Source organism: Cheilinus undulatus, linkage group 21, assembly GCF_018320785.1.
Source record: "Cheilinus undulatus linkage group 21, ASM1832078v1, whole genome shotgun sequence".
NCBI lineage: Eukaryota > Metazoa > Chordata > Actinopteri > Labriformes > Labridae > Cheilinus > Cheilinus undulatus.
This window is the reverse complement of record NC_054885.1, coordinates 40,117,128-40,130,443: the sequence shown is the minus strand read 5'-3', so window position 1 is coordinate 40,130,443 and position 13,316 is coordinate 40,117,128. Positions and strand designations below refer to the sequence as shown.

Here is a 13,316-nt window from a genome sequence, read left to right as displayed (position 1 = left end):
ATGTGTTTGTGTTTTCATTAAATGCCGCTTCATAGAAAGAGAGTAAATTTGGGTTAATTCAGTTGAAGGCTTCTGTCAAGAGTCATTTTCTTTTTGCAACATTAAAAGCATAAACCTGTGAATTAAGAGTGTATTTTAAAATAAAATAAGTCATGGTAATGTTCAAAAAGGCTGCACAAGAGCAGAAGCCTGTTGCACCAGCTATATGTAAGATAGACTAACCGACCACTTTATTAGGTACACCTGTTAAATTGCTTGTTAACACAAATACTTTATTAGCCAATCACATGGCAGCAACTTGATGCATTTGGGCATGTAGGCGTGGCCAAGGCGACTTGCTGAACTTCAAACCAAGCATCAGGATGACGAGGAAAGGGGGTTTAGGTGACTTTGAACGTGGCGTGGTTGTTGTTGCTGACCATGCCCATCCCTTTACGACTACCGTGTACCCATCGTCTCATGGCTGCTTCCAGCAGGACAATGCACCATGTCACAAACCATCTCAAGCTGGTTTCTTCAACATAACAATGAGCTCACTGTACTCCAACAGCCTCCAGATCTCCTTTGGGACGGTGGAACGGGAGATTCACACCGTGGATGTGCAGACGACAAATCTGCAGCAACTGTGTGAGGCTATCATGTCAATATGGACCAAAATCTCTGAGGATGTTTCCAGCACCTTGTTTAAACCAGGGGTTCTCAACGAGACACTGAGAGGGGGTCTCCAGATGCCTTAAAAAAACTAAGAACATTTTAAGTTACATTTTTGCCACTTTACACCAATTTTAACCTGTTTTCATCACTTTTTTCCACTAATTTTATCATTTTAACAAATTTTTGCAACATAAAAACTCATTTTTTTGTCCATTTTAAAGCCTTTTGCCCACTTCTTTCTGCCTGTTTTTGCCACTTCTAAAACAAATGTTGCAACTCTGCCTATTGTTGGCTCTGTTGACACATTATTGCCACTATTAACCCCTTTTACAAATTTTTAAGTCACATTTCACAGTCTGGTATGCCCATTTAGCTAGTTTATGACCTTTTCTGCCTCAGCTAACCCTTTTTTGACAGTTTATATCAATATTTCATTGCATTTCACCAAATTCTTACCATTTTAACACCATTTCAGCCACTTTTGAATCCCTTTTTACCACTTAATTTTTCAGTTTTGCCACATCAAACCATTTTTTTGTAATTGTTTTGGTTATTTCCACTTTTATGTAATTTTTGGCATTTCTAACCCATTCTGCCACTGTTACAATCCAATTTCACCGCTTTTTCTCCACCATTTTTTGACATTATTAACCTATTTTAGCTATTTTTAACATATTTTGATTCTTTTTTTAACAAAGGGATCACTTTTAAGAGGGCTACTTATGACAAAAAAAAATGACTTAAAATGTGTTTCTTTGATAAGAGTGGTTATTATTCAGGTTAAATATATAATACCACAGCTTATCTTTACAATGGACCATGATTTTGCTGGCCCCTAGTCTGGCTGGGCCCCAGAAAGTTCTCCCCTTTTTCCCTCCTCATGGACTGCCTTGTCTCCACATGACTATTCCTGAAAGTTCATGGCTGTGTTCAACCATCTTCAGGTACAGTGGGGGTCCCTGGTCTCTGGCACCTTTATTTTGGGGGTTGCAGGCTAAAAAAGGTTGAGAACCCCTGGCTTAAACTATGCCATGAAGAATTAAGGCAGATCTGAAGGCAAAAGATGGTCCAACCCAGTACTAGCAAGGTGTACCTAATAAAGTGGCCGGTGAGTGAATGTCTGTACTACAGGGGTCATCAAGCACATCTGCACAAGGGCCAGATTTATTCTCGACAGAAACTCTGGGGGCGGGACTTTCAAATACATAAACATTAAAGAAATCTTTTGGTCTAATTGAAATATTATTGTATTAGTATTTTCTTTCAAAATGGAGGACATTTTTAGTCATTACCAGTGAGATCTATCCCTATCTATCCCTCATCTTTGAAACTTTTAACGCCTTTTTGACACTTTTTGCCCATTTTTCCTCTTTAGCCTATTTTTGCAAGATTTTAACCCCTCTTAAACCCTTTTCCTGCATGTTTGACCTACTTGTATCCATTTTTCCACTCTTTAACCCCCTTTCATTACATTTTTTTCAATATTTAATTAAACATTTACCACTTTTCACCTATTTTGCCACTCTTTAACCCTTTCCCACTACTTTGCCAGGCTATTTTGCCATATTTTTTGCACTTTTAATCCATTTTTGATACCTTTGCCACTCTTTAACCCCTTTCCACTACTATGCCAGGCAATTTGTGCCATATTTTTGCCATTTTGAACTCATTTTTGCTTCTTTAATCCATGTTTTGCCTTTCTTTAACCCCTTTTAAACCAGTTTTCTGCACGTTTTATCCTCTTGGTGTCATTTTTCTTCTATTTCTAACATTTTTAACCCCTTTTAATTTCTTTTTTGCACTATTTTTGCCACTTTTAACCCATTTTTGATACTTTTGACCCTTTTTCCTCTTTTCACCACTTTTTTCACCAAATTTTGTCCCTTTGTGCCACTCTACAACCCATTTTGCCATTTATCACCCATTATTTTTGTTACACTTTTGCCAATTTCCCCTTTTTCTAAATTTCTTATCAGTGTGACTGAAAAGTACATTTCAGTAAAAACAGATCAAATGTTCAGTCATTCTAAAACTGTTTCAGTAATAATTGTTTGTGGGGTGGATTTAACAGCTGCAGACATTTAAAGCCATTTAAAACCCCAACATCTTCTTTTCCTCCTTTTCTGAATTTAACGATCTTTTGGGGGCCGGACAGGAAGCTTTGGGGCCTGACACATTGACACTAGTTCAGTTGATCTCACCTGAAAAGACTAACTTGTAGATATTTTTCCTTTTGCTCTGGTTGATTGTAGCTGAAAGGAGGAAGGCCTCATACTGGTGTTTGCCTGGGGTCTCCCAGTAAACGGCCTCCATCCTATGAGACAAGAGAATAAAGCAGCAGAAACTGGAGAAAAACAAGGAAAGTAAAGGTGGAATCAGGTAAAAATGCTGAAAATTAAACATGCAAACTGAAATGTGTGCTGTGAGGTCGCTCCATCAAAGTGACCTTACAAATATGGCCGCCCTCTTCGTGCATCTCACTTCCTCTTTCGTCACTGCCGAAGAAAACCGAAGCTTCCCGAGCAGCCGAGCGTCATTCCGGTGTGTAAACAAGGTCAGAGACACTGCAGCAGTCAGACAAACACTCTAATCACCGAGCTGCTGGCCGTTTTTAAAACAAGGGAAGAAGAAAAGTCCGAGAAGAGACACCTGAGGGGACAGGTGAGCTGTGGGGCTCGCGCCCATTCTGCTGTGATGATCGTTATTTGAACAGAAATGACCGCAGGGGGTTCTTAGACGTCATTAGCTGTACATAGATATGATTTTCATGTTTTTATGTCGTGTCCAGCTGCATGTTGGCGTGTCTGCAGAGAGGCTGCCTGCATGCATTATTCAGCTCTGCCGCAAAGTCACACGTACGGCTGCAGGTGAGGGTTTGCATCCTGCGCAGTCATCAGCTGGCCTCGATCAGATCTGCACGAGCTGCTGCCTCATGATTTCTCAGCACACTCATAAAACTCTGTGATGGAGCGTTTCCTCTGCAGCTCAGTCTCTGCAGATCAATCATCATGATCAATCAGGGGCCAGAAATGTGATGCAGGGTTTTTGCTCTGCAGCTTAGTATGAATCAGCAGAATCTGATGGAGTGTTGGATGTGACCTACATTCAAAAAACACCGTGTTTGTATGTTCTAGCAGCTAAAAAGTTAAGAATAATGAACAAAATTACAAACTGTAATGACTTTAGAAGGGAAATTACTCCATGAACTGTAGTTATCTCATGGTGTGTAGAAGATAATTCAAATAAATTAATGCAGAGTCATTTAGACTGCATTAAAAAGGCAATGAGACATTCTTACAGCCAGAATAAAGGAAATACTGAAGATTATAGTACAGAATAATAACACAGTCTCTATTTGGACAGGGGTCCTAACCTGGTCGAGCCTCAGGATCCACCATCGACCCCTAAATCAGAAATTACAGCCTAAATTTCTCATGGTTTTTTTTTAACAGTCAGGTCTCTTTATTTAAAAAATAGCACAGTTTGGACCTTAGAGAGAGCGAGACAGGTGACTGATCACAGACACTGGACAAAAAAAGAGTTTTTAGGCTTTTTGCTGCAATTTTTTGTTTCCAGGAACACATTTGCGACCCCTGGAAAAGGGCTCTGGGGTCCACTTTTGGGTCCCAATCCAGCAGTTGAGAACCACTATATGATTTAGACATAATAATGACAGCAGAAGTAAAGATGTATGACATAGTTATGTGTAGAGGATCAAATCTCTGCCTTAAAAATGTGTTACACTGGTATTTTGACACATTTTGCTCATTTATGCTGCAGTGTCATCTTAATTTGGATTTTTTGCCCAGCCCTATTCCACATGTTTAAAAAGCACTGAATGATCAAAAATCACCCTGAGATTTTTTATTGAAGAATTTCAGAGAAGAATCCAAAAATATTTTGCAGCATGGGTGATGTTCTCTGATGCAGTGATGAGGATCCCTGATTTCTCAGGGTTTAACTGAAGATTATTTTACCTCATCCACTCGGGGGGAGCATGTAAAGGCAGGATAGAATAGAATAAGCGCCAGGACAGATCCCTGGGGTGCACCATGATACCGGTGCGGCTGCAAACAGATGAGATAAATTCCTGCGTGGCTTAATGTCACATAAAGTCTGTTTAACATGTGTTATTCTGTCTGCTGGGTCTGGGGTTCAGTATGAATCTGCAGAGGGAGGGCCAGAGTACTGCTCACCGCGCTGACAGTAGAGATGGAGGAACTTTTCTTATGGTGGGAGGTTTTTGGTCCTGATGGACCTCAGACTCCTGCTAGAGGGGAGGGCCTCTAAAAGTCCAAGTGTGGGATGAGAGGGGTCGGCTGCATGCCTCAGTGTCCGGGAGGTTTATGGGTCATAAGGTGTAGACGCAACAATAATAGAGCTCAGTCCTTAGAGTGTATTCATCAGGGCAGTGTGATCCAAATATCACTGCTATCATTATCATTCGCTCTGTCGTCCCTTTTTAGTCATGAAAAAACACATCCGTGAATCGTTCTTGTCAAAAAGTTTGTCTACAGCATTAATCACCTAGTGTCCAAACTAAGAAGTACAATCACAATCTCTAATCGGGGCAATTTAGCCATTAAAAATGAACTAAAGGCTGCATTTGGTCCACGGGACAGAGTTTGGACACCCCTGATGTCTAATAACAGACTGGTCCTGCTAAAACTGCTCAGTAGTAGCTATAATGATAATAATAATAAAATTAAATAATAATAATTATAACAACAAAAATAATGATAATAATAATTATTATTATCATTATTATTGTTGTTGTTATTAATAATCATAAGAACATTAATAAAAATAATTACATAAATGAAATAAAGTAATTAAAAAATAATAACAATAAAATAATAATGATAATAATAATAATAATAATAACAGTAATTATTAATTATAAGAACATTAATTAAAAAATAAATGAATACAAATAATAACAATAATAATGATAACTATTATAAAAAATTAAAAGAACATTAATAAAAATAAATGAATCAAATAATAATAATAACAATAATTAATGACTATGATAACATTAATTTAAAAAACAATAATAACATTAATAATAATAATAACAGTAATTATTTATTATAAGAACAATAATTAAAAAATAAATATAAAAATAATAAAAATAATAAATTCAAAGCACAATAATTAATAACAATACAACATTAATTAAAAATAAAAAAAATAACATTCATAATAATTATAATAACATTTATAATAATAATAACATTAGTGATAATAACAGATGAAGATGTTTCTGGAGTCAGCTGTTCTACAGTAGTCGGCCTCTGTACAGGACTAAAACAAATGTGAACAGTAGATTGAAGCATCTTTGTTTAGTTGACACAGTTTTTCATCCTTGAAATGACCCCTGCCCACGGTCAGACGGTAAAACTGGAGCACAGCTTTAATGTTTACCTCCTAAACATCCGTGTGTGGTGTAAATCATTAAACCCATGATAGAAAGCTCACGTGGCGCTGCAGAGAGCGAAAACATCAGTGTTATCACAACAGTGAGAGAACTCAGCAGGAAGGAATCAGAAAGAGTTAAAGTTCATGGATTAACAGACGGAGAGGAGCAGAGATTTAGAGACAGGACAGGACCTGGACCAACACACAGCTGTCAGTCAGTCTGACACTGTCCTTGGTTTCTCCTCTTAAATCCCTCACTTCCTCTCCTTCTGGCACTTTCTGCAGAAAAACGCTCCATCTGTCCAGTAGACATTCAGCTGTCTGGACAATATTAAACAAAACAGTTTAGGAGAATACCACAGATTGGCCCGGGACCCTAGAGTGGGTCATGGGCACCGGTTATTATTTTACTGATAATCTATAAAGTCATTGCTACCTTGGCACCTCTGCAAGTGTGTCTTCCTCTCTGACTTTATTTTCACTCTCCAGTCTCACCAAATGTCCTGCAGAGAACACAATCTGATTGGCTAGATGTCACGTGATGAGTTTGAGTCAATCAGCACTTAAGCCTGGGTGTCACTGGTACAGTGAGCGTATGACATCACTTCCTGTTTTCCTGCTGCTGCTGTGTTGTTCTGTGCCAGTTCAGATGCTGATAGAGCGAGGGCTAAGTTATGAATTTTCCTTCATTTTTTGATCATGTTATTTTATTTTTGCCAAATTACATACATTTTGAAAATCATAACAAATACATATGGGTTCCAAATATCGGTTATCAGTCTCATGAACTACAAACTGTCGGTACTTTCAGTGGGTCACTAATGAGTGCCTGGAGTAAAACTTTGTGCCACAAAGTCTATGATGTATGGAAGCCCTAAGCAGACATCACGATTGTTTCTATGATGCATCCCAATGATGACGATTCTGCACTGATGCAATAAGGAACATAACTGATTACTGTGTGCTGACATTGCCCAATAGGAATGTTCCCAGGCTAGTGACTTCACACCAGATTTTAATCATGTAGGTTTAGCCAATTAGTTCAAAGACCAGTAAACTCCAGTCTGTAAACAACTTTGTTTACATTTTCTAGATCAAACTAGTGCTTATCGTATGCAATAGTACTCCATAATTAATCTATTCACAAATGCAATGTCAGGCAGTGCAGTTACATAATCCAAAAAAAGGCTCCAATTATATTTGTTAAAAGATTTCATGTATAAAGCTTTAGTCTATGAATGAGGAGGCTAGGGTGGAGGAGGTGAAGCTTTAGTCTATGAATGAGGAGGCTGGGGTGGAGGAGGTGAAGCTTTAGTCTATGAATGAGGAGGCTAGGGTGGAGGAGGTGAAGCTTTAGTCTATAAAGGAGAAGGCCTGGGTGGAGGAGGTGAAGCTTTAGTCTATAAAGGAGGAGGCTGGGGTGGAGGAGGTGAAACTTTATGGCTATAAAGGAGGAGGCTGGGGTGGAGGAGGTGAAGCTTTAGTCTATAAAGGAGGAGGCTGGGGTGGAGGAGGTGAAGCTTTTTCTGTATTCTTCATTTGTCATCCATCTAACTGTTTATGCATGACAGATACTTTGTAATATTTTGTCAGTTTCAAACCTGAAGCAGCTCTCACGCTGCTCGATGTCATGAAATGTCCTGTTTCAAAGCTACGACTGCTAACAAGAACAAAAAGTCACGTTTGTGCTGCAAAAATAAGAATAATGTAACATGGTTTGTGTTTTCTCTGCAGAGCCAAGATGATGCAGTGTTTTCACTTCATGGTGGAGCCGGCCAAAGCTTTATCGGCCAAGATAAAGGTAACAGGATTTTAGTTTTTAGGGTCGTACTAAAATGGACAGTATGACTGTGCATATGTTGCTTAGACAGGACAGAGCTGCTGCATTCAGGCGGTTTTAGGGCAGATAAATGGAGGCTGGCCATCAGAGAGGAGAGAGGCAGGCGAGGAGTATCTTTGTTTTGTGCTGACAGGAGCAGAGCCTCCATGTGAATGTTGATCAGGCTGAGCGTCCGGCTCTTTTCTAGTCTGACCTCATTACTCTGTGACGTTCCTCAAGCAGCATTAATGTCCTCTAAACGTCATTCTCTCTCGGAGCACTTTCCCACAGAAAAATCTTTTTGTTTTTGAATTTTCTTTCAGGAGTCGAGTAAGAGAGGGAAGAAGGACCAGCCTCTGGATGAAGATCAGCTCTTCATCGTTGATCTGGCCCGTGACCTTAGCCGAGTGTGCCAGGTAACACCACAACACTGAAATAAAACACCGGGGTGGCTACAATATCAGAATTTTTAAATTTAGAGAGGATTCTAGAAAGAAATCTAACAATTATGAGACCTTTTTGATACCACTGAAACAAAAATAGAAGTTTAAGACTCCTAGTGTTGGGTAAACATTGCATGCAAACTCCTGCACGTCTAAATTGCAGAAAACATTGGCATCATTCAGTATGAAATCACTTGCATCTTCTCTAAACACATTTTAATGCAAAGAATGCTTATTGCCAGTTTGCATGATTAAAATTATGGTATAAGAGCTCAACATATCATCCTTGCAAGCTCACAAACTGCAAACAAGGCTAAAAAACTTCAGAGAAATGTTAGAATGACTGTCAATTTCAAACATTGTAAGAAAGAATCATGAAGTCTACGTGACAAGGTCATTTTTATGCTTTCAGGCTGGTAATATCCATGTCTGGAGGTGTTTTAGTGTTGTCCATTTATAAGTCAGAGCCATTCTTGTAAACACATCTGATGATGCATTAACTTTCATTCTTAATCAGTAATAGGACCCTCAGGGAGGCATGTCACCCTCAGACCGTAGTCCTTGGTCTTTACTCATTTGCATGGATATCCTTGCTGGTTTCAACCTTTTCCCTCCCCTTCACAATAAAAGAAACAATATCTATAACATCTTTTACATAGAGAATACTTTAAAAGGCTGAAAACAGCTTTAAATAAAGGCCGTGTTTAGCTCATGTTTACACCATGTTTAGATCATGTTTATATCATGTTTACATCATGTTTACTTCAGTAAACATAGTCACCATTTTTCACTGTCTCGTCTCTGCAGAGGTCGGCGGTCCTGGAGCACATCTGGAACCTGGACGACACCTGGCCCTCGTCTCTCTGCAGGCTCTTCATCCTGCAGTGGGCCGCCATGTTGGAGAGCAAGGTAGAGCTCTGAGGGTGTTTGCACCTGCTCCAGGTGAGCGGAGTTCTGGTCACTAAATGTCCGTGTGTGTTTCTGTGAGCAGAAGAGGCCCATGCAGACAGACGGCTGGCCGGAGATCGATGTGGTCAAACATCCTGATGTGATCAACGAGCAGGAGCTGCAGAACGCCAAAGCTGTGATCCTGACCTGGATCAAGGACCTGAGGGCTCAGCCTGAGGTGGGGACTGTGTTTGAGAGTGGTGTGCATTCTTTCTAATGTCCAGCAGAGGGCGACTATATGCATTGCTGCTCCTTCTTATCAGCTGATTTATTCTCTCAGTCAACATTTTCCTAATCAGTTTATGGCCTTTATCTCTAGTTTTAAGTCTTATTCAGTACAGAATAATGTTCATTTAGGGAATTATGGTCACATTTAGAGTCAAAGAGGACAGACAGAGGAGAGAAATCAGGGCATGGCGTTCACTGAGCATCCTGTGAGCCAAATCAGGCTCTTTTTATTCAATACTTTCCCTCCTGAAAATAGAATTTAAAAGTATTCCTCTTAATCACAGTAAAACTGTTTGCATGTCATTCTGTGTGTCACTGACTCTGTTCCTCCTCTCTCAGTAAGACAGACTAAGACCTTTCCTCCCCACCTTTGCCCCCTGCAGCAGAGCGTGTGGCCCGGCGAACCTGTGGCCAAGGTTCTGGATGACCTGCAGTCCGCCTGGCGCTGGGGCCGCGCTCCAGACCTGCAGACCGCCATGGAGCTGGTGATGTGGACTTTGATGCTGCAGAGGCCTGATAAGGTGAGAGGTTTACTTCTTTTTATTGTATGCACGCTAACTCTTCATCCTTTACAGCAGTATTTCCCAAACTTCAGTGCACCGTGGTTCAAACTGAGACCTGAAATCTTCTGGGGGCCTCTGAAACCTTCATTTATAACATAACACAAGTTTTAACCTCCTTTTTTAAGTTTTATAAACAGGATTTCAATGCAAACGCCAAGTTTAAAAAGAGATCACAAGAAAGTGTTTGCATGGTTACAGTTAATGAGCCGTCAGCATTTATTTTGTTTGAACAGGAATCTGCAGAGTCACCTGTATTTTTAAATATTAATCTATTAAAATGTTTGATATGACTCCATAAACCCTTATTAGTAACATGCAGCATAGCAGCATTTCAAGTGGAGGGTCACAGATTTATCCAGCACCATTTAAACCATGACACCCACTCTGGATCAGAGGAAGTAAACGCTGAAAATCATGCTATTAAGTATTTTATGATCATCCATCCATTTTCTATACCGTTATCCCGTGTGGGGTCATGGAGGGGCTGGACTGGTCGCTAGCCAATTACAGGGCTGACATGTAGAGACAGACAACCAGGCACGCTCACATTCTATGGCCAATTTAGAGTCACCAATTGACCTAACGAGCATGTTTTTGTGGTGGGAGGAAATTAGAGTACTCAAGAGAGAACCACACATGCATGGGGAGAACATTCAAGCTCTGCACAGAAAGACCCCAACTGGGAAGCGAACCAGGGACCTTCTTGCTATGAGGTGACAGCACTAACCCCTGTGCCACCGTGCAACCCTATTTTATGGTCATTTTTAATTTGAGAATTGTGTTTCTGGTTGTTACATAAAGGTAAAGGACCTCTGACAGCCAACATGAAGTACCCGGCACACTCTTAGGAAAACTCCTCTTTACAAGATTGATTTTATAATATTTTTATTTCTGCTTGAAGCTATAGCAAATGGACTGACTCTGTTTTATCCAGTTTAGCTTGTCTACCTGCTCCGGCCAGACCACTGAGGTCTGCCAATCAGCTGCTGGATGTGCCAAAATAAGACTTAAACAAGGAGAGATCAAATGTTTTTATCAGCCAATAAGACCTGCTCCCATTATTAAATGTTGAAAAAGGTTGTTTAAACTCCTCTTTTCTCTTTAGCCTTGCTTTAAAGATGACTCTCCCAGTAGATTTTACTGTTCTTATTATGATAGATAGTCAGTGTAGGACCCAGGATGTTTGAGGGGGTGGGATGATTATAATAAAAAAATACACGGGGTAAAATTAAACGCTTTTAAACCAATCGCCCACTAAGAAGGTACTGTAATCATGTTTATGTACTAAAGGGAAATCCAAACCTTGACTTCTGCTGCGCTCTTTTGAACACGAAGGCACCAGAGGAGGTGGTCGACCCTTTGATACAACGCTGTAAATGCAGCCAAGTTTCCTCCCATGTCTCTGGAGCTCCAGAGATCCTGTGTGGAGATGGGACAAAGTTCCAGAAGGGCAAGCATCCCAGCAGCCCTGCACTGATCCGAGCTTTATGGAGGAGTGGATGGAAGCCTCTCAGTGCAAAACACAAAAACCTGCATGGAGCTCCCATGGAGTCTATGCAAACTCCAAACATGCTTTTTAAGAAAGAATAAAAGGTGAAAAGTGTCCGAATACTCTCTCAATGACCTGTGCATCTGTTTGGTGTTTTGTCCCTGCAGGACACCATACCGCAGCAGTGGCTCATGTGGAAGCAGCGCAACCAGAAGATCGGTTTGTAGATCAGAGTTTAATCATTTAAAGTTTTAAATCAGGAGGTTTCCCAGCTCTAAAAGTCTGTTTTTATCTCCGACAGGTGCCATCTCCTACATCCCTCAGCCAGGTGAGCCATCACTCATGAACAACTGAAGACCTTCTGTTGCATTATTTCAAACCTGACATCAGAACTACTTCTCTGGTCTATCGCTATAATATTTATGTAGAGATCCGCCCACACTGATCTTTGTTAAAACTAGGTTGTCAGAAATTATCGGACCAACTTTTTCTGTCTTCCTTGCAGTGTGGGAGTGGATCACAGATGCTGCAGGTAAAACAAAAGAATATTTAACACAATATTTTTTAAGAATACATAAATATAGTGTAGAATAACCCCCCATGATGTGTTCCTGTAGTGGAGGTGACTCTGGACTTGGACACGGCGAACCCTGACCTCCTCATCACTGATGAGAAGAGGATGCGCTGCGGCTTTGAGAGGAAGGACGTCCCGAACTACCACCAGAGATTCGACGGCTGGTGGTGCGCCGTCGGGGTGGAGGGCTTCGGCTCAGGTCGCCACTACTGGGAGGTGGAAGTGGGCGAGCGGGACTGGAGGCTGGGCGTGGCCAAAGAGTCGGCCCTGAGGAAAGGATTCAAGTCCCTGAACACGGACACGGGTTACCTGAGCCTGCGTCTGGAGAGAGGCACCGAGCTGAAGGCCCTGACGGTGCCCTTCACCGCCCTGCCGCCCGGCCTCATCCCCCGCAAGGTGGGCATCTACCTGGACTTCAACGGCGGCCAGCTGTCCTTCTACGACGTGGACAAACACCTGCACATCTACACCTACAACGAGAGCTTCGGGGAGAGGCTGTTCCCTCTGTTCGGCACCGTGGAGATCGTCAAGGATCTGGTGATCAAGTCTCCGGCTGCCAAGACTCAGTGTCTGTGCCCCACGTCCTGCCTGTGGCCCTGAAGCCGCTCCCCTCTCCTCCAAAACCACCGTAGATATCAAACTAAAGATCAAGATAATCAGTGAGGAATCAGGTGAAATACTAATGATAATCAGTGGGAGTAATCCTGATGTAAAAACCATCCGTGCTATGAAACAGCGCCACCGTGTGACCACTCTCTCCCTCTCTCTGCTGCTTTAACGTGATCGTTGCACTTTCATCCTCTCTGTAGAGATGCACCTACGCTCACTCAGATGTATTATTATTCTCTCTGCTCACCCGTGATGTGTTTTCATATTTAAAGGGACACCTGTAGTATTAAAGGTCCTGTAATGTGCAATATTAACCCTGCAGAATGAATGCATTCCTGTGAATGATCAATAAACCAAAACATGACAGAAATCAGCCTCCAGATCTTCATTTTTGCTCTGCTCTCTTTAGTCTTTTATCTCTCTTTAGGTTAGGTTCCAACACATCCTGGAAAACCTGGAAAATAATAAAGAAACAGCAGAAAGTCTTGGAAAATCCTTGCTGCCCATGAAAATATTAAAGTTAGGGAAAATGAGCGTATAAATGCCCAAACCATTATGGTAACATAAT

General features: G+C 41.0%; 1 protein-coding gene across 1 annotated transcript; it reads left to right on the top strand.

Moving 5' to 3' along the window:
* Positions 1-3,179: 3,179 nt before the first annotated feature.
* si:ch211-120g10.1 (butyrophilin subfamily 3 member A3) lies at positions 3,180-13,110 on the top strand. The gene is made up of 10 exons (XM_041817002.1): positions 3,180-3,315; positions 7,810-7,876; positions 8,218-8,310; positions 9,145-9,246; positions 9,329-9,463; positions 9,897-10,034; positions 11,733-11,784; positions 11,867-11,893; positions 12,071-12,097; positions 12,183-13,110. The coding sequence occupies exons 2-10, from the start codon at positions 7,817-7,819 to the stop codon at positions 12,737-12,739; spliced, it is 1,191 nt and encodes a 396-aa protein (XP_041672936.1). The 5' UTR covers positions 3,180-3,315; positions 7,810-7,816; the 3' UTR covers positions 12,740-13,110.
* Positions 13,111-13,316: the final 206 nt, after the last annotated feature.

Coding starts and splice junctions, on each gene's coding strand:
- si:ch211-120g10.1 (XM_041817002.1), top strand. CDS start 7,817: ATGATGCAGTGTTTTCACTTCATGGTGGAGCCGGCCAAAGCTTTATCG. Junction 8,311..9,144: donor ACCTTAGCCGAGTGTGCCAG/GTAACACCACAA, acceptor TCGTCTCTGCAG/AGGTCGGCGGTCCTGGAGCA. Junction 12,098..12,182: donor GTGGATCACAGATGCTGCAG/GTAAAACAAAAG, acceptor GTGTTCCTGTAG/TGGAGGTGACTCTGGACTTG.